The 22,286-nt window shown below is 42.0% G+C and overlaps 1 protein-coding gene across 1 annotated transcript in view; it reads right to left on the reverse strand.

Moving 5' to 3' along the window:
- Window positions 1-3,721: 3,721 nt before the first annotated feature.
- Window positions 3,722-22,286, reverse strand: part of LOC123458766 (uncharacterized protein DKFZp434B061-like) — a 43,660-nt gene continuing 25,095 nt past the window's right edge. Inside the window, exons 2-3 of the mRNA XM_045144063.1 lie at window positions 4,979-5,101; window positions 3,722-3,921 (exon numbers count right to left, since the gene is read on the reverse strand). Of these exons, the coding sequence (XP_044999998.1) occupies window positions 3,722-3,921; window positions 4,979-5,101 (323 nt within the window). The remainder of the gene's footprint in view (window positions 3,922-4,978; window positions 5,102-22,286) is intronic.

A 22,286-nucleotide genomic window follows, 5' to 3' on the forward strand; every position in this document is an offset into this window, starting at 1 on the left:
ATTTATATAACACTAAGAAAGATGTAAGATATATATAGCTAGGAATAAGCATTGGCTCAACGAAGATATGTATGTCTGGGCAAAGAAAAGAACAAACACACAGCAAATACTAGACAGTCACTGGGACATTTTTGGATGTTTGTGATCATTTTTTTTTTACCTTCTCCTTCTTCTTTTGCATATTTCAACATATAATCCAGTAAACATATTAAAAATCTTTAGAGTACTTTTTTTCGTCCCTTGTTCCTTCATGAACAACTCATCCATAAGCTAAAGGTTGAGGTAGAGTGGGGGCCACAGATCCTCAAAGCAGGGTCCCCAACCAAGAGGGATGCTTTGTCTGGAGCGCTAGTATCCAAGCCCACTGAAGTCCATGAGCTGGGTTAGATCAAGATGAGTCCAGTCCAAGTAGGCGAGAGGGCATCTCTGAGTGAGGCAGCCTGATGCTGGGTATAAAGGCCAGTTGGAGAAAGGGACATGTCTACCAAGAGTTTGGAGGGCATCTTCACAAAGGGAAGCCTGGCACTTGGTGTTTATTGTGTTCCAGGCAACACAGGGAGAAATATATACATGGATAAAGAATGACACAGTAAGGCTCAGACATTAAAGGCACTTGCTTGCAAAGCCTGAGAGTCCGGATGTAGTTTCCCAGTACCCACAAAAAACCAGTTGCACAAAATGGCACACATGTCAAGCATTTGTTTGTAGCAGCAAGAAACTCTGGGGTAACCATTTCCCCCTTCTCTCTTGTGAGCTAGCGCGCTCTCTCTCTCCCTCTCTCTCTCTCTCTCTCTCTCTCTCTCTCTCTCTCTCTCTCTCTCTCTGCTCACAAATGGATAAAAATATTTTTTACAAAAAAATAATGAGAAGCCGGGCGTGGTGGTTCATGCCTTGAATGCCAAGACTCAGGAGGCAGAGATAGAAGGCACACTTTGAGTTTGAGGCTAATCTGAGACTACATAGTGAATTATAGATCAGCCTGGGCTAGGGGGCGACCCTACCTTGAAAAAAAAAAAAAAAAGAAGAAGAAGAATGACACAGTACAATTAGGGAATATGGTTCAATTGGTAGAATGCTTGCCTAATGCTTGCCTATCCTAGATGAAGCCCCGAGTTGGAGCCTCAGGACTGCATAAAACCAAATCTGATATTCCATGCCTGTAATTCCAGCACTTGAGAGATGAATGCAGGAGAAGAAGTTCAAGACCATTCTTGGCTACATAGCAAGTTCAAGGCCAGCCTAAGTAAAGAAAGACTAACACAACATATACAGTATACGGGAGCCCTAGAGGGTAAAGAAAAATGCCATGGGGGGCATTTGGTAGCATACCATTGGGTGTCAAAATCAAAGTGGGTGACGAAGAGGGCAAGGCTATTCCCTCTGAATGTGTCAATAATGTTAATATTTCAGTTTCTCGATATTATCTCTCAAAAGAGGGAAAAGGAAGGTTTGAATGCATGTCAAGATGACACTAATAACATGGAAAAAAAAGAAAATATACCATAAAAACCATTTGATGTCATAAAAATGTTCTAAGATTTTTGGAAAGAAAAAAAGATGTCACTTTTCATCTGGCTTTATTGATCTCCATCTCTCATTTTCCCTCAGTTGATTCCCCAGCTGTTTTAGGTGAGGAGGCTCCTGTGCTTGGATGCTTGACTCTTGGCATTCACAGTCGGGAAGTCAAGGGCAATTAGGACGCGTGATGAAGCCCACGAGGCTCTAATGAAGGAGATAGACCTTGGAACATGAGAAAGTCGTCAAACACAAAAGCAGCACCCTGCCCCACTTCATTCTCACATCCACAGTACACACTGGTAATTGGGAAAACGCTCCTTCTCACCAGGAATCAATGCCCCACAATTTTTTTCAACACAGGATGCCAATTTTGCATGACAAATCAATCAGTAGAAGTTGTTAAAAAAAAAGATAAGATTTGTCAATCTTGATATAAAAGAAATTGAAGTTCTTTTTGACACAAATCTATTTCTTCTACTGAGAAAAACTAAAAAAATAAAATAAAAATAAAAAACCTAAAATTTTCCTTTAAGACCTGTAAAGAGGATTGTGGTGATTTAATTCAGGTTTCCCCAATAAACTTAGGTGTTCTGATTGCTAGGTTCCCAGCGGGTGGCAATTTGGTAATTGAAGTCTTCTGGAGGCAGTGTATTGTTGGAGGCAGGCTTATGGGTGTTAGAGCCAGCTTCCCGTTGCCATTGTTTGGCATTGTTTGCTGTTGCCCATCTGATGTGGGCCAGGAAATGATGTCCATGCTGTATTTATGCCATCCTTTACCCCGGCTTGAGGAACTTCTCAAGCTCTTTGCTTCCTCTGTCTAATGACAAGGCCGCTGAAGGACCAGCATTGGCCTGTGGCCCAGAGCTCAGAAGAGCTCTGATTCCAGTACCTCTGACTGATAAGACAATGGAGGTCTCGTGTCCGAGGCTTACCCCACTCCTTAGCTCTTACATGACAAGAGTTAGTTGCAAATAACAAAATAAACCTTTTCCTTCCACAGGCTGCTCTTTATCGGATGTTTTCTGCCAGCTTTGTCGGGTGTTTTCTGACAGCAACGTGAAGTTGACTGCAACAAAGAGCAAGGTGATAGCTAACGACTGTGTGTGTGTGTGTGTGTGTGTGTGTGTGTGTGTGTGTGTGTATGCACATGTGCATGCATGTGCAGCATGTGGGGTGTGGTATGTGCGTCAAGTATGAATGTATGGGTGCAGATGCATGCAGAGGCCAGAGAACACAGGGTGTTTTCCTTTGTCATGCATGCACATGTTTCCATGCAACAAGTCACTCACTAAACCCAAAGCTACCACTTGCAATCAGCAGACTGGTCGACCAGCAAGCCCCAATGACTCTCAGGTCTCTGCCCCTCATAGGACTGGGGTGACAGGGGTGTGTGCGGCCATGCCATGCCCAGTTGTTCATGTGGATGCTGGGGTCAAATTCACACTCACTTTTAAATTCAGAATTTGTAGGGTGCAACTCACCAATTAAAGGTTAGCCTCGGGTGGGGCAGCTTCCTCCGTCACTCGCCGTGGCCTTCCCTAAAACCCAGCACGCTCCCCTGAGGTGCGCTGTTCTGTTCCCCCGGGTACTTAGGACAGCCGGTGTGTGTGGCCCCAAAGCGCAGTAGTGGGCGGCGATGGAGCACCGCGCGTGCGCACAACGCTGGCCGCGTGCCGGAAGGAAGCCCCGAGGTAACCATGGCTACGGGGCCTACAGCCTTCACGACGAGGCGTCTGGGAAACTTAAGCGGGGAAGGCGGGGCACAGTTTCTAACGGAACGTGCACCTCCGTGTAAGGTTTACGGCAGTGACGCAGAGGAATCTACCGTGTGTCGCTGTATTCCAGGGCTGGGGACGGACGTGAACGGAAACCTGCCCCGCTGGCCGAGTGTTCTTCGGGAAAAGCCAGCTACCGACGGCCGCACTGCAGTCGCAGCACCAACACTGGACGAAAGTAAACAGCATGAAAGACGGGCTCCTGACGCGAAAACAGTACGAAGTCGTCGGGGAAAGCCGCGGTGATGCCGCAGCAGTTCCTTCGTGAGGCCTGAGGCCGGGGGAAGAGCAGCCCAGGACCGGGCCCCCGTCCTCGTCGTCGGCGCGCGAACGGAGAAGGACCCGTATGTGAAGCCCACCGCACCTGCCTGGCTTTGTGTGAGGACCGAGGCGGGGCGGGCAGCAGCCCAGGGCTCTGGCCCATGTCCTCAGTGGACTAAGAGGAGGAGGACCTCACATGGGAAGCGTTCACCACCCACCAGCAGGGAAGCTTGATCCTTCAGCAAACTTACTTTTCTTCCCTTGGGTCTGAACATAAAAGCCTTGCTTCCAATTTGTCTTCTAAATCCCAGTTCCACCCTGGCCAGGTACTTGATCTGTTCTTTCTTCTCTTGTAACTCTCTAGCAACTAAAGCAAGGAATGTTTTCTGATTAAAAAGCAAGGTTCTTTTGAGAAAAATTTAGAAAATGGAAAATTTTTTTAAGTAGTTAAGCAATTGATCCATCATCCTTATAGCTGGGAAATAAATACTACATTTTGCCATTAAAAAAAAATAAATAAGTTAACCTCACCTTGACCCAAGGAGCATTTTAAGTGATCACTTAGCTACTTTGGAGGAATATAATAATCAATCAGAGGCACATTAATCTTTCCTACACAGTTATATCATACTGTGACATCCAAAGTGTGAAATGCCTGCAGAACCATTTGTTTAAAGCCTTGGAGAGGCACTGAAGAATGCAGAAGGTGGGGAGAAAGGTCAAGTATAAAACTACTGCGTGATGTTTCCCTTTGTGAAATGCAAGTTAATGACAGTCAAGTGTTAGGGAGTGAAAATAGCGCTAGCTAACATCCATAGAGAACTTATCCTGCGCTAGGCATGCTGGGAGCTCTGTGGCGCTTAATACACAACCCTTTGTTCAAGGTCACACAGAGCTGGAATTCAAAGTTACTCATCTTGCTTGAAAGCCTGGGTCGTTATCCTTTCTTCAGAGAAGACAAATGCAGATGACGTTTGGGATATTGAATTTCCATTGCTCATAAAACAGTGCATTTCCCTAGCAGGGTCCCCTTCCCCAGTGGAAATTAAATATTAATTCATGTAAGCTTGTCAGATGAAGAAAAAAGAGCTGTAAACACTTCCTTAAGAAGAAAAATGGGGGCTGGGAAGATGGCTTGGCAGTTAAAGGTGCTTGGAGGCAAAGTTTGCCTGTCTGGGTTGAATTCTCCAGCCGCCCACATAAACTGGAGACAAAAAGTGGCACAAGAGTCTGGCATTCATGTGAAGAGGCAAGAGGCCTTGATATTCCCATACATACACAAACATACATACGCAGTCAAATAAATAAATAATACTTTTTTAAAGAAGGGAAATGTCATGGGAAATGGGTGGGTTTTGCAACTAAGTCTGTCATCTAAGAGGTAAGGAGGGTGAACTGCAGGCACAAGACATCCATTGTCTTACCATTCAGAGACACTGGAAGCAGAGCTCCTCTGAGCTGTGGACCACAGGCCAGTGCTGGTCCTTCTGTGGTGTTGTTACTAGACAGGGGAAGCAAAGATTGAGCAAAGGAGAAGCCAAGAACATCTTGAGAAGAACAAGGGAGCAACTATCATTTGAAGCATAATTCAAAGGCACGATCAGCCAAACTGTGTTGCCCAGTGAGGCCAAAAGAAGGGAGGTTAGACCTGGACAAAATCACAGGACAAATTTAAATGATGAGAGCAGAAAAATACAAGAATAGGCCCCCAGTTTCCTCTTTTCTGTCTCCATGTTCTTTCCTATTCTTGTTTGGTTGGTATGTTTTGTTTTGTTCTCACCATTTCTTTCTGTCCACTCTTGCACAAGGTTTCTTGAGCCTTAGGGAGGGGGTGATATAGATGTACCATTTTTCTCTGAGCACTAAATAGTTCCTTATTCTTGGCACTTTGACCAGTTACGGATCTCTGCAGTAACCTCCACCCACTGCAGAAAGAAGCTTCTCTGACCAAAGCTGAGAGCTGGATAAACCTGTGAACATAGACAGAAATATTTAGATTATGGTTTGGTGGGCACTACAGATCTGGATAAATTTCTTAAAAATACAACGTATTAAAATGAACATAAAGCAAAACAGAACATTTGAATTGTCTACCATCAGTTAACAAGTGGAATCAATTCCTTAAAACAACTTTATGGGGTTGGAGAGATGGCTTAGTGATTAAGGTGCATGCCTACACAGCCAAAGGACCTACATTTGATTCCCTAGGATCCACATAAGCCAGATGCGCAAGGTGGTGCATGTGCCTGTAGTTCGTTTGCAGTGGCTGAAAGCCCCACCATCCCCATTCTCTCCCTCTTTTCTCTCTCTCAAGTAAATAAAAAGTTTAAAAATAAATAAGTAAATAAAAGAACTTTTCCATAAAGAAAATTTTGGACTTAGATGGCTTCACTGAAGAGTTTTACTATGACTATATTGAAGACAACCTTATGCACTCTTTCAGAAAATAAGGAAAGAAATGAAAATGAAAGGAAGAAAAAGAAAGGAAAGCTGTTCCCAGTTCAATTAAGACTAGCTGAAAAAAAAATTAGTAATAAAAATTCTTAACAAACAATGAAAAAATCAAATTGAGAAACATAAATTGTTACTAAGTGTTATTACTGGAGGCTAATGAAATTGGGTTAACACTTAAAAGTCAATTAAGACAATTAATTTTGTTAATAAAGTGACCATGAATGCTGACTTGAGTTAGATCCCCAGCACGTATGTGAAAGTCAGGAATGGCTGTGTATGCCTATAACCCCAGTGCTAAGTGCGGCAGAGACAGGAGAATCTCTGGGCTAGCAATGTCCCCCTAACCTCCACACTTGTGTGCTTAGGTACATGCACCTTCACATACATGTACATATGCCACACACATGCATATATACTTAAATCATGCATAGTATGCATAGTACACGTGTACACCAAAATATAAACATGAAAAATCATTGACTATTTCAGTAAATGCAAAATAAGTATATAATAAAATTTAATTCAATATTTTAAAAAACTTTCAGAAAACTGAATATAGTTTTATTAATTTAATATAGTGGTAAAATATTATACACATTCCCTGTATCAATGATCATCATTTTTTTTTGTTGAATATGTGTGTGTATCGTGCATTTTTTTGTATTTGTGTGGGCACACATGTATGCATGGGCATGTGCATGTGAAGGACAGAGGTCAACATCAAGTGTTTCCTTCAGTTGTTCCCCACTTTATTTATTGAACCAGGGTCTTTTACTGACCCAAGAACTCACTGATTCAGCTAGAGTAGTTAGGCAGAAAAGTCCCTGCCTCTGCCTCCCCAGCACAGAGATTTTGACAAGTAGCTTTTGTTGTTGTTGTTTGTCATTTTCCAAAGCAGTCTCACTCTAGCCTAGGCTGACCTAGAACTCACTGTGTTGTCCCAGGCTGGCCTTGAACTCATAATAATCCTCCTAGCCCTGCCTCCCAAGTTCTGGGATCATGCCCAGCTACGTGGCTTTTTTTTTTTTATGTTTTTTTTTTTAATTATTTATTTATTTATTTGAGAGCAACAGACACAGAGAGAAAGACAGATAGAGGGAGAGAGAGAGAATGGGCGCGCCAGGGCTTCCAGCCTCTGCAAACGAACTCCAGACGCGTGCGCCCCCTTGTGCATCTGGCTAACGTGGGATCTGGGGAACCGAGCCTCGAACCGAGGTCCTTAGGCTTCACAGGCAAGCGCTTAACCGCTAAGCCATCTCTCCAGCCCTTTTTTTTTTTTTTAACATGGCTCTCACACTTGCCACAGAAAGCACTGCACTCACTGAGCCATCTCCCTTACTCTGACAATCATCATTTCTCTTCAACATTCTTTATAATAAATCAATAAAATAAGAAAAAAGAATAAAAGTTACAAAGGAGAGGACACAGAATCTGAACCCAAATTGAGCTGGTACCATAGAATCTGATATCCTGGAACTCGGAATAAAAGGTGGAACCCTCAAGCAAACCTTAGAGGGAACACCTGAATCTAAGAGACCTGGAGAGAGTGAGATGAAACCTAACTTCAAATTTCTCCTGTTTCTCTTTCTTCTCTGGTGTTTGCTTTATTCTTCTTCCTTGTTGCTGTCCTGTATTACCTATACCAGGATGTGGTCTACATACACAATGAACTGTTGATCAGAGAGACCTGCTAGATGTCCCAAAACAAATAAAACAGACTTCTGTCAGAGCACTTGATTACCCACCAGAGGTTAATGGTAAGTTTATGGGAGACACCTGAATCAAACTACCACATTCTGCCCCTGGCCCCCATAAACTGATATCCATACATGATGTAAAATACAATGCATTCAGTCTGACTTTAAAAGTCCCCATAGTTTTTATCAATTCCAGTGATGTTCATACATCCCCATAATCTAAGGTCTTTTAACTGAGCATAATACCAAAAAATAACCTCAAAAAACCTATAATGGCACAGAATTAATATTCACACTGCAAAAGATGGCATTGGGCATAGCAAAGAAACATTCAACCAATAAAAGTTTTAAAACAACCAGGGCAAGCATCAAACTCTGTAGCTTCAAGTCTAGCAACTCTAGCCAGTGATAAATCTTCAAGTCCGATAATTCTAACCAGCAACAAGTCTCTGGCATTCCTATTCCACCCCTCCAGCTAGGCTACTCACAGTCCTGGGAAACTTCATCGGGGCCGGCAGCTCCTTGGCAGCCATCTCATGGTCCTGGCATCTCCACTGGGTCTCCACTGCAAGCCACAGTTCATCCTCATGGCCCCATGGGGTCTCTATGCAGGCAACCAGCAAACCTGCTTCACACTGCCCATGGCCATTTCCAAAACACAAGACCGTGTTGTGAACTCAGTGACCCTCTTTCCAGCATATTTTATACTCCACGATACCAGGTAGGTGCCAATTTGTTAATCCAGTGGGGAATAAAGCAGACTTTGAAGAACAGGACACTACTTGAGCACTCAGGCCCCTTCAAAAGAGTCTATATTCTTCCTGTTGCCCCAGCACTGGTCAGCTGGCCCAATCTCAAAGGTTGTAATCTCTCAGTTGCAGCTGAATGAGAAGTTCACCCAAAGATTTTTCTTTCTGTGCCATATCCCTCTGCACACACCAGTTCATTTCTACGCAAAGCAACCCTGCACAACTTCTCAGGACATGGGCATAAGAGCGATCTTCTCACATAAACTGCTAGACCAGTCCAGGCACAGCTCTTTCTCACCCTCATAAGCCAAACTTCACAGTCCATAGCTCTTAACTACATTCAGGTCTTGCAGCTCTGACCATCAGAGTCCATCAAGCTGTACTTACAGCACTGCAAGGCATCTCTTAGGCCAAGGTTTCAAATCCTCCAACATTCCTCTTGAAAATCAGCTCCAAAAGGCCAAAGCCACACAGTCAGGTGTCTAGCAGCAACCCCACTTCTGGTACCACTTCACTGTTGCACTCTGGTTTGCATTGCTGGTAGAAATCATCCAACCAAGTGCAGCTTATGGGAAAAAATAGATTTATTTTGGCTTACAGGCTCAAGGGGAAGCTCCACAATGGCAGAGGAAAATGATGGCATGAGCAGAGGGTAGACATCACCCCCTGGCCAACATAAGATAGACCACAGCAACAGGAGAGTATGCCAAACACTGGCAAGCGGAAACTGGCTATATAACACCCATAAGCCCACCCCCAACAATACACTCCCTCCCAGAGGCATTAATTCCCAAATATCCATCAGCTGGGAACCTAGCATTCAGAAAACCTAAGTTTATGGGGGACACCTGAATCAAACCACCACAATAACATATTTTCATATATTCTCATATATACTTTCCCGTTATTTTCCTATGAAGCTATATCTATATCTGTACATACATATATGTATGCATATGTGCTAAGGGCTTGTATAAACATAATGAAGTACTACAACTTTGGAAAGGGAGAGAGAAAATAAGGGGAAAGAGAACAAAAAACAAAATTTGTTTGAAATACAACATAATATAACCTGATTCCTTGAATGCTAATAATCATAAATTTAAAAAAAAGAAAACTAGTACTTAATAAGGTAAATGCAAACAGCCAATTTTTTTAAACAGGCAAAATACTTGGGTAGGAATGTAACCATCTAAGTAGCAAATAGCAAATAAATTGCTCAGGGACTGGGATGGTGTGATGGCTCAGTGACTAAAGTGCTTGCTTATAAATCCTCCTGGTCCAGGTTCAGTGTTCCAGCCCACTATTGCTGCTGCTGCTGCTGCTACTACTTCTACTACTACTACTACACACACACACACACACACACACATAAAATTTTTTAAATTGAATTGCTCAGGACATGTGGCTCAGTAGTAGAACACTTGCATAGAATCCTTCAGGCTCTCGGTTTGATCCCCAATGTTGCAAAATAAGAAACCTTTTAAGTGATACTGAAATTTTTCTCAAAAAACAGTCCCCACTAGGGAAATTGAGATCAAAATCACAATGACATACTATGCCTCACCATCAGAATTGCTAAGATGAAAAAGGCAAAAAAAAAAAAAAAAAATCAAAGTTGGAGAAAATACAGCTCTCTCACATATTGCTGTTGTCAACAGAAATCAACTTAATCACGTTGTGAAATTCTTCACATCATTTCCTAAAGCTAAACATATCTCACACTGAGAAAACAGTGCATATGTCCATCAAAAGAGTATTCACAGAAACTAAACAGAGTGAAAAGTTTAAGCAATCCAGGTGTCTAATAATGGGAGAATGGATAAACAACTTATACACACTGTCCAATGGGATGTTGCACAGCAATTAAACAAATAGGCGAACTTCTAATGTGTGCATCAGCATGAATGATTCTGAGACAGAGAAGGGCAGAAGCCAGACACTCAGGACTGTACCAATATATTGAGTCATATATAAAGTGAAAATAGTGAAAACAAATGATAGGGATAGGAATCAGAAATTATAGAAATCACCTCTAAATGGGTGATAAAACCCTGGAAAATGGCCAGAGGAAATATTTGGGAATGAAAAACTGTATCTCACTAGAATCATGGATATACCATTGTTTACTTGTCAAACAATGTAGTATGTGTAACATAAATATGAACCATCCCTTAAAGTACAAACTTTGTAACAGATGTACCCCAGCAGTACAAGCTGTGAACAACTATTGGGAAGTATGGAAGTGAAGGGTGTGTGGAAACATTCTCCATTCAGTTTTCTGTAAACGTAAAGCTATTCTGACCAAAAAAAAAAAAAAAATGTGGGCTGGAGAGATGACGTAGCAGCTGTGGCACTTGCCTGTGAAGCCTAAGGACTCAGATTTGATTCCAAGGACCCACCTAAGCCAGATGCACAAGGTGGCACATGCATCTGGAGTTCATTTGCAGTGGCTGGAGGCCCTGATGTGCCCATTCTCTTTCTCTCTCTCTCCATCTTTCTCCATCTCTCAAATAAATGAATAAATAAATAAAATATTTTTTAAATGTTTTTTGTTTTGTGGGACTTTTTAGAATTTGAAACAAGATCTCACTGGGCAGCCCAAGCCACAACCTTAAAGTCACCATCCTCTTGCCTCTGCCATCTTGGATTACAGACATGCACCCCATGCTTGGCTGCTAATTAACGTTTCAAACTGCCTACTAAAATACACTTTAATAGTAATCAGTAGTGGGCACTGAGGGGACATTTTCTCCCATCAACATTGATAATAATTCTCAGCCCCTGCCACCTCCATTCCCCTCTCCAGTGGGTTTGGGAGATCTTTGAGAAGCCTGAACAAACTCGTATTTCTCTCGGGAGTTGCTCCCCAGTTTCCCTCGGCTCCTCCAGGAGCGGTCAGAACCCTGGCAGGAAGGATTGCTTGTAGCTGGTTGGGAATGCCCGCCTAGGGCTCATGTTTAGTGTTAACACATTTCCCAGTCACCCTTTTATCGATTTAATAAGATGATGATGATGATGATATTTGGTTTCCCCCGTTTTTAACACTCACTCCATTAAGGCAGAGTCAAGTATAAGAGCAGAGCAGCCAAAGGTTGTTTGAAATCCTTACGATCTGCTCATTGTTCCACTAGAATTTCACTTGTGCTTCTGAAAGTCTCAGCTTCCTCTGATGTCACCTTATGGTTTGATGATGGTGACAGAGACTTCAAGGGAGCTCTATGCTTCTGTGACAAGGAGTCAGGTTGATGGGAAATGGACTCTGAGGAGACACCTACACAAGGAATTTGTGAGGTATGCTATCAGGAGCAATGCTCTCTCAGCAGGGTTAGGGAGATGTGGGACCAGAAATAGGGGCAAAGCAAAAGAAGATGTTAACCATAGTGCTGGAGGCCTAAAGCTGAGGAAAAAGAAAAAAGAAACCTTGAAAATGGTCACAAATTGGGAAGAGACCTAGGTGTATTTGCTCCAATGTCCTCTTGCCATTTACTGGCAGCATTGATCTTAGAAAGGCCACGTCTGTGTACAAGGTGGGTCTCTAATCTAAGGGAAGTTCCCTGAGAGTAGCCCAGCCGTTGGTACTGTCTGTGGAGGTAAGATCTTCAGTCCTGAAGGGCTATCTGACCAGTGAACTCCAGTATGCACTCTTCATAACCAGATCAGACTCTGACACAGCTGTTCCAGAAGTCCCTGGAAATCTTTCAAGTTGTTCACGGCAGATTGAGATTAAAACAAATTTTAAATAAGCTTATTCCAAATATATTGTACACTAAAATATAACATAAATTAGAATTTTTTTAAAGAGGTATCAAGACACTTGTTTTATTTATTTATTTTCAAGCAGAGGGAAACAGAGAGGGGACAGACAGAGAGAGAGAATGGACTTGCCAGGGCCTCCAGCCACTACAAAGAACTCCAGATGCATGTGCCACATTATACATCTGGCTTTACATGGACACTGGAGAATCAAACCAGGGCCATCAGGTATGCAGGCAAGTGCCTTAACTGCTGAGTTTTGCTCCAGCCCACAAATTAGAATATTAACAAAAAGCTTTCATTTTTTTTAAATTTTGTTTATTTTTATTTATTTATTTGAAAGCAACAGACAGAGAGAGAAAGAGGCAGATAGAGAGAGACAATGGGCGTATCAGTGCCTCCAGCCACTGAAAACGAACTCCAAATGCTTGCATCTGGCTAACATGGGTCCTGGGGAATCGAACCTCAAACCGGGGTCCTTGGGCTTCACAGCAAGCGCTTAACCACTAAGCCATCTCTCCAGCCCAAGCTTTTATATTTTTAATAATTGTTGCATTCTTAAATGATTTGTCGATACCAAATATATTAAGTAAATCAGATGCTCTTGGTTAACAGTCCATAAATAGACCCAAGGCGTTTTGGCTTAAGTATTTTTGTCACTAGCATACAATGTCTTGTGTTGCTTCATTTATATTTTTTTGCTGATTCTCAGTTGGATACATTACATCCCAAAATGACAAAAAAGGAATTACTGGCTCACATACGGGTGCACTGATGCACAAAAATAGAGATGAAAATAGAACATAAATGTAACACCTCAAAATAACACAGTAAACATGGAGGGGTGAAGAATTCCAGTGCAGTGCATGCTCTGAGACAAACAGAGATTCTGTAGCAGCTAATAATGATTCACGTGAGCAGGAAGTAAAATACATGCAGACATTCTGTTGGATTTGTGCTACTGGCATAATGTTTGTTATGCTTTGTCAAATATTGGTAGAAAACTACTGAATAATTTTGTTTCACTTTCAAAGACAGTCTCCCAACTCATAAACCAATTAAGATATCCTGAAATGACTGTACAATGATGTTCTTCACTGCAAAAGTAATGAGCTTCGTCACCAAAAGTGGAGGCCAGAACCACAGTCATCATTCAAAGCTGCCTTTTTGCCATAAGCAAAAGTAGGACAAGCTATGTGACTGCCAAAACTCTTATAAAGTAGGAGTAAGGTTTATGAAATGACGCTCAGAAAGAATGCAGAACAGACTCAAATTGATACAGGCACATATTTTTCTCTGAAATGAAACTTGAAGCAAAGTAATGGCATTCAATGTGGAATAAGTGTCACTGTGTCACAGCTATGTGTTGGGGGAAAAGTCCACTTTGGGAATGAATGACGCCACTAACATACAAAGCAGCAGTTAGCAGCGGGCAAGTGTGTATCCCATAGCAGAGGACACCTTCACCTGTTTACTATTAAAGTTCAGTATTATTAGAATAATAAACATTATCCAATTGGCCCAGTTTGGGGGTTGGAAAATGCAACATTAGTCCTCAGGAGAGGCAAATGAGTGTCTTGAGTAGATACTGCCCCTAATTCCCAATCCATACACTGCTCTATAGATGGCAATCGATACAGGACCCCTTGACCTTGAACCAGTGTTGAAAAAAAAAACAAGGAGAACTGTTGAAGTCCTTGGTTTTCCTGAGGGCACACATTTGAACATGACGAATGATAATCACGAGACCCTGATAACTCCTGAGGAAAAACAGTGCTTTTGTGAGTTCCCGAACTGAGGGGAGAAATAGGAAAGCATTCCTTTACAACGTGACAATTATAGCAAAGATGGTTTCTGTGACCCCAAGTGCCTTCATTGAAGAAATTATCTAGGAAATATGTCTGGAATCATAAATAACCTGACCAAGTCACATCAGGACTCAAAAATCACAATATTTATCAGGATTTATAAGAAGTTTGTCTAATGGATTCAGTAACTCAGGTCGTAAGAACTTAAATTCTATTGCAATATTAGATGTTTTTGTTCACTCACTGGAGAAAGAAATGAGTCATGTACCAAGGAAACGAAAGTTAGATTTAAATATTTGAGCAAAATACTTTTATAATGTCCAGGACAGCATGAAACCAGAAAGTTAATTAGTAATTGATTGTGTGCTGTGTCCCATGATACACTTTTGAATTGTCCAGAAATTCACTGTGTTCCATTCCAAGCACCAACAGAGCCTCAAAGCACTTGGATCCATTCAAGATGACATATAACTGTGAATTAGGAATTCCTAATTGGATAGAAAGGAAAAAAAAGTTGGGATGGAATCAATTTATGACTCAAGTTATCTCCCCTCAAGCTGGGTAAAGTTAATTTGGTGAAAGTTGAAAACATCCTTCCCTTTTCTGATGTGAAATCATATACATTATATTTTTAGATCTTAAACATGTTTTAAATGATATATTTAAATTTGTATTAGTTGCTATTTTAATGTCATGTAATCTCAAAATTTATATTATGACTTACTTATATCTCAAATGTGTGATGATATTTTAAAAGTATATTTACCTAAAGCAGGGTTCTTTGCTTTTCATTGGTTTGTGGTTCCCAAACACTTGAGAGATACTGTTGAAGGTGATTCTGAATTATACACAAAGCCATGTGCCAAAAGGCCAGCCCTGCAAGAATCAAAGCCAGAAGTTCATTTTATAAAGTGTCAAGGTTAGTTCTGGGCACAAAGTTGGCAACAACAACAACAAACAACAAAAATCCATGTCTGAAAAAAAAATCCATGTCTGATGCCTCCTCTCAGATCTGGTAGCAAATATTTATCTGGTTTTATTATAGCTACAAGTGACATAGAAAGCATTTCTGAGCTGCTGTGCCAAACAGAGAAATCATCTCAAAAGTCAAACAGATCGGATGTCTGCTCTTCACATACATTAACTCATTTCCCACGACTTCCCATCACACTCACATGACAAAATGTCTGGCTTCACACACCGCCTCTCCTATCTGCACCAGCCACACTGTCTGTCTTTTCCCTCCAACAGGCTTGCCCCTCACACAAGAGATGATTTCATAAAGCATTTGGTCTGCTATGCCGCTCTCCCATGCTCTACCCCTTTACCTGGCTTGATCCTCACCTTCCTGCCATCACATACTGTAGAAAACCTTTCCCAATAAGATCACGTCCTCTGAAATGAGTTCCTGAGACTCAAACACCTCTCCTTAGTATCCATTCCTGCTGAAATCTTCCCTTTTATAAAACCATATATCCTCAACTTCTACCTAAGCTCTATGGAGCCAAGGACTGTGCTGTTTTGCTTATTCCCTTCAGCTTCTGAGAGCACAGGAATTCAACCAATATTTGACTAAATCACTAGAAGAAATTGAATCACTTCAATTGGGGTTGGGGTTGGGGTTGGGAGGCAGCTAAGATATATTCAGGCATCAGGTATATTCAGGCTACAGTGTGCTGGGGACTCAGAATAGAGTGAGGACGAAAGGGACACTAGTTAGGATGTTATTGTTATCCTGCAAGTGAGAGATCACAGTGGCTCATTTGGAAGACGGCAGTGGCTGTCAGAAGGGTATAGATTCGAGAACTATTTGGGTATTAAAAAAAATGACAGCACATGGTGATGGCTCAGCAAACAGTGTGAGAGTATTTTCAAAGATGCTTTCTAGGTCCATGAGCCATTTGATGGATGGAGTGTCAATCTACAAGACATAAAGCATAAAAGAAGGCGATCAAGGAACTGTGTTTCCTTGGGAAGGGAACCCAGAAGGGACCTCTTGGGTTTATGTGTTGAGGACTGAGATACTTTGATAGTCAGGTTTAATGGTATTTAAGGGAAAGTCCTTGAGGCCCAGCATAAAGAGGCTGAACAGTTCTTGTGTGATAAGTTACAGCTGTTTCTAAAGTCCTGAAGATTCACAAAACTGCCAAGAGCCTCAGAAGACAATGCAAATAAGCCTTCAGCTCAGGATGCCAGCCTTTATTGCCCTAAATACTTCTGCATGGAAATTGGTTAATTAGAAATGTATTAATCTTGCACCAACTTATTTGAACTGTTGCCTTGTCAAGCTCTATTTTCCCAACTCATTCCCCAATTTAAGATCAGGGTTATTAAACAACTAAGACACTTCTGATCTTCCTGTTCCCTCACTATTATGATGGTGATAATAACACCCGCTACCGAAACAGAAGAAGATAAGGTCACCTTATTGCAACAGGAGTTGCTTTATGAAATCATCTCTTGCGCGAGGGGCAGGCCTGTTGGAGGGAAAAGACAGACAGTGTGGCTGGTGCAGGTCAAATTTTTAACGGTCCCTGAAGAGCTTTCCATTCAGTTTTCACATTGACTCTCTCCTTCATCATTTCAGAGACAAACAATCCGTAGCAAATGATGCTTTGCTGGCACTTCAAGGAAGAAGCCACGAGATGTGCACTCCTTGCCCCTCAAGAATTTAAAAATCAAGCTGCTTATTAGAGTGAAGCTAACAGCCAAAAAAAAAAAAAAAAAAAAAAAAAACCTGATGAATGAGATCTCTCTGGAAAACATAATCACAGGCATGAGCTTCAGCCAATGTGCAGTGGAGAAGGCCTGGGGCTAACCTCAGGGATGAAATGGGAGACTGTGTTAGTTTCCTAAGGCTGATTCAGTAGAGGACCACAGACTGGATGGTGGCTTCCACAGCAGACGTGCATTGGCTCCCAGTTCTTGAGTCTGGGCTGGGGCTGTCAGCAGGATAAGTTCCTTCCCCAGGGCTGCCAGAGAGAACGGGTGCCAGGCCTATCTCCTAGCTGCTGGCATTCTCGGTATTCAAGCTTGTGTCTGCATCCCTCCTGTCTCTGCCTTCATCTTCTCTGTGGGCCTCTGTAAACAGATGTTCCCTTTCCATAAGGACAAGGCAATGCTGTGTTAAAGCAATCATCATCACCTGCTTTTCTGCAAACACTCTATTTCTCAATAAGGCCACATTTATTGAGGCACCTGGGGTTAGACCTTAACAAGTTTCTGTGAGGAGCACAATTCAATGTTAGCCAGGTTGCTGGGACAAACACCCAACCAGAAGAACCAGAAGAAGGAAGGAAGAAAGGACTTATTTCAGGCTCACAAAATCCAGGGGCAGTTCCATCATGGTGGAAGAAGCTGGTTCACTTCCATAGATCTATCACACAGGGCCGCTACCAACAGCCAGTAAGCACAAACATTCAGAGTTCAAGACTGGCTCTCCACACGTAGCTAGTAAGGCTGAGCTTAAAACCGGCCCCTGGTGACACCTCCTCCAGCAAGGCTTTGCCTGTTGGAGAATTAAACAGGAATCCTAATCAAAAATTACCTAAAGCTAAATAGAAAGGGGAGTGCTGGGGAGATAGCCTAGCAGTTAAGGCACTTGTCTGTAAAGCCTAATAACTGGGGTTTGTCCTTCCTTTCTTCTTTCTTTCTTCCTCTCTCTCCTGGTAAATAAATAAATAAATAAAAACCTGAAGCTATGGGGCACATATATTTACATTCAAACCATCACACCAGTTACTAACATTTAGGAAGCTAGATAGTTGTTGATTGCATACTAAATGCTGTCTGGAGAAGATTGTGGCCATAGTAAGATTCAGCCTAAAGTGTCTAGAAGAAAATCAGCCAGGCAAGGAACACTGGTCAGTGAGGTGGGTAAGACTCCTCGTCAGTGAGTTACACAGAAGATTTGATAACTTTGCACATAGTAGAACCACTTTTTCTCCTAAGGAAATCTTACAAAATCCCCAATGAATAAACCAATTTAATAACTCATGCCATCCTCAATACCACAAAATAAACTACTTACTTATTTGTTAACTTTTTAAAACATTGTAAGTAGATCTGATCTAGTGGCACTTTGAGTGGCAGGCTCAGAATTTCATCCACTCAATCTCCCACTGATCCATCAAGGGTGGCCTGTTCCACTAACAGTAGACTCACAGACACAAATTTCCCATGGAAGATGCCACTGTCCAATCCATCTCTCCTTCTTTCTCTCTATACAGTTGCCCCTTGGTAACCAAAGGACATTGACTTTACAGTCCAGATCTTCACATGCTGAAGTCCCTCAAGCCATAGTATTTGCATATAACCTACCCAAATCCTACAGTCTGCTTGATCACTCTAGACAACCTAAGATACATGTAAATGATGTGAATGTCAGGATACTATATTGTTTAGGGAAAAATGACAAGAACAAAACAAACGGTCATAGACAATGTGTTTAAATAACTTTAAGCTGTTGTTGGCTCAATCTGTAGATCTGGAACTCGTGGGTATAGACCTCCCGTGTATGTTCACCAAGATGTCATGTGATCATAACATGCTTACATCTGTTAGTGACCCTGTAGGGAGGTCATCCTGGTAAAATGACTCAAGTGTCTAGTGTACTCAACAACTACATTTCCAGTTATAAAGTAGAATAGCGGTCTCTAGAGGACATCAATATCATGTGAGTATCTATGTGGGTGTAGTTGCCCTATAGCTCTCATGATGCAGAGGTCACCTGTGGGGTTAGGACCTGAAAAGCAGAGAAGCAAACTTTGAAGACCGCAAGCAGGTCAGGCGGCTCAGCAGATCTGGCTTCCATTGGCAGCCAACCCTTAAAGCTGCCCTGCCCTGTTGTTCCCCACCAGCTTCCTCAAGTTTGTAGAATACCTATGATGGGGTCTTCTGATAGTGTCTTCATTTCAAACCCTCATTGCTGATCCCAATCCGTTTCTCACCTTCAGCACCACTGAAATTTTGAGTCATACATCTCCTTGTTGGGGGAGGGGACTGCCTGAGCATTGTGGGATGTTTAGCAGCAGCATTGAACCCTACCCAGCGGATGCTTCTGGCACTGCCTAAGTTGTGACAGCCAAAAATGTCTCCAGCACTTGCCACAGCTGCCCTGAATGGAGCTCACCCAGATGAAAACCAATATTATAATTGAAGATTCTAGAACCAGAGAAATATTTCTTTCTGTTACTTACAAAGGAAGGTCAAGGCTTTGAGTGGGAATTGACCTTTATTGGTACCGATTATATTTTTCCCACATAGCTTCAATCTCATGACATGGTTCATTTCACTTAGCAGTGGGCAAACTCCTGCTCCCCATCCTCCCAACTGCTTTTGCTACACTTATGGGGGCAAATCCTCACTAGGCTAAGAAACTGGTGAAAAGTACCATGTAGACAAAGCTGACTTTTAGTATATAACAGCATTGTTAATGTAGGCGCCATGCTATACACTACATCTTCAGAACTTACCTTTGCATCTTTTCCATATATAAGTGAGATCATATAGCATTTATCTTTCTGTGTCTGGTACATTTCATAATATCCCATTACAAATGGAATGTCTTCCCCTTTTTCTAAAACTAAATAATATCCCATTGCATGTCTAGAAAACATTCATTTCAGCCATTCATCGTAGGTAGACCTTTGCATTGTTTCAACATCTTGGTTACTATGCATAGTGCTGCAGTGTGCTTAGAAATATGGGCATCTTTTTAAGATGTTCACTTCAATTCCTTTGGGTACATAGCCAATTATAGGGCTACTGGGCCATCTAGTAGTCGTAGCTCTAATTTTTGAGGAATCTCTATACTATCCTCTCCAGCAGCTGTACCAACTGACATTCGTACTTTCAGGGTACAAGGACTTCCTCTTGTCCATATGTCATGGAATGGTTAAGTTCTGCTGTCAGTTTGATCAGTGGAAGGTCTGTGAGGGTATTCCAGGAAAATTGCTGGAGAAAGAAAGAACTTTCCCAAAAGGAATCAGCCCTTCGGGTGGTGGATTGTATAGAAAGAAGCCCCGGGAGAACACAGAACCTCTTGCCTGGCTACTTGCTGGTGCAAGCATCTACCCTACAGATACTCTCATGGATATCGATACCTGGCTTCATCAGCCTTGCAATGTTGGCTGAAGACCAGTGGCTCTCCAAAATTTCTCCAGTTCTTCACTGCCAGATGGGGACTCCTGGAGCATTCCAGCCTTGTGGGCTGAGCAACTACTGAGTTTTCCAACTCTCCAGTATGCAGATAGCCATTATTGGACTGTGGTCTAATAAATCCCCCTAATAATATATATTCATCATGCTCGTTCTGTTCTTGTGCTTGCTAATTACCAGGAATGCTCAGCACCTTTTTTTTTTTTTTTTTTTTTGCTCTGTGCTATGCTAGGACATGAGCCCAGGGCTTCATACATACTCACCAAACCCCTAGCCTTGTATGTCTTTTTATACATCCACTCACCATTGGTGTACATTCGGGTCTTTTGCCTACTTTTAATGAGGTTATTTGTTTTTATTGGTACTAAGATATGAGTCCCTTATATATTTTTGAATGTTAGCATCTCAGGAAAGATTTTAAACAGCTTTATTAATGCTGAATTTAAGTTTTCTCCCTTAATCTGACTGGCCTGACTGCAAATTATAAGTATTTGGAAGCATTTATATGATCCTCATGTGGCATAAAGGAATCTCATTATTTTTTACAATAAAAATCGTACTTGCAGACAAATCAACTTTGCCTAATGGTTTTAATAATGGTGAAGAAGCAGCTAGTTTCTGCATGAATGCATGCTTGGGGAGCTGCAGTCAAAATGGAACTTCTGAGATGGACAGGGACAATAAGGACTGGGCTCCCCTAAATTCCACAGTGAGAACTACCAACAGCTTGTCCTCATACTTCAGCAAATATAATCCCAGTGTGTGGTATGATGACCCAGGGGCCTTCTTGTCCTGCCATTCTGGAGACCCTTTGGTACCAGACATCCATGAAACAGGGCCTGACTTGGTAGAATTGCTACCAGTTCATACCCTGAACCTGTCTGCTGTGACAATCTACATGACAGGAGCAGTTCTGGGAATTCAAGATATAGGGTATGGACAGGGAATGTGTCTGATACCTGTTATCATGAAATTTATCTTTATTTTCTGTCCTATTATATGTCAGTACAAAGTAGGAGGGTTGAAGGAAAAGGTTACTCGGGCAACGAGGACTTTGCAGTGCAGTGTGATTTATGACCTTTATAGATATTTTCCTGGTTTTGCTGGCTTAGCACTTTTCTAGGAGCAGAAAGAGCTCAAACAGTACATTTCTCTGCCCAAAAAGACTATGGTTTTTTAATGCTCCTTTAATGTTAGATATACATTTTACATGCCCTATAACTTTCATAAAACCAACAGTGTTTAATTCCATTGAAATTAAAGGAGAACCTATGACTCAAGTTTTGTTATGACTTGACAAAACCTTACAGAGAAAAATGAGGTTGACTTTGAGATTGCAATAATGAGAGCTGAGCTGTTTTTTTGTACCGATTACAGGAGAAAGAAACTTGGAGTTCTCTGAGGTAACATGCAAGCGCTCTGAGCTGAGAGGGATGCACTTGCCTTATCCCAATTCTGAGGTACGGACCACTGTTCATGTTGAAACATGACACCATCTTCTATCAGGCCATATCTAATCTCCTAATCAATTCAATCAAAAGCATTGCTTTTTGTAGTTGTTGTTGTCTTGGTTTCTTGGGGTAGGGTCTCACACTAGCCCAACCTGGCCTGGAATTCACTACGTAGCCTCAGGCTGGCCTCAAACTCACCGTGATCTTCCTACCTCTGCCTCCCAAGTGCTGGGATTAAAGGCCTGTGCTACCATGCCTAGCTCAATACATTTTTTAAGACATTGAACTGATGGGTTTCTTTCTTTCAAGACACATAGCTAGCTCACCAAATCCTGCCACATGAGCCAGAGGTGGCAGGCATATTGTTCTGTGCATGGATTTTCTACAGACATGCTGATGATCAGAATGACATCTGCTAGGCCTTCTTTGGTGAGTGGGGATTGTGTATGTGTGTATACATGTTTGTGTTGGTGCCTGTGGGGGGATGGTGTGCATGGATATGTGGGGAGAGGGAGAGGGTGTGCATGCTTTTGCATTCATTGGAGGCAGATGTCAACATTGGGGTCTTCCTCCTCACTCACTCTCCACTTTATTTACTGAGGAAGGGCCTTTCACTGATCCCAGAGCACACCAATTTGACAAATCTAGCCAGTCAGCT

This window comes from Jaculus jaculus, chromosome 1 (genome assembly GCF_020740685.1).
Source record: "Jaculus jaculus isolate mJacJac1 chromosome 1, mJacJac1.mat.Y.cur, whole genome shotgun sequence".
Taxonomy (NCBI): domain Eukaryota; kingdom Metazoa; phylum Chordata; class Mammalia; order Rodentia; family Dipodidae; genus Jaculus; species Jaculus jaculus.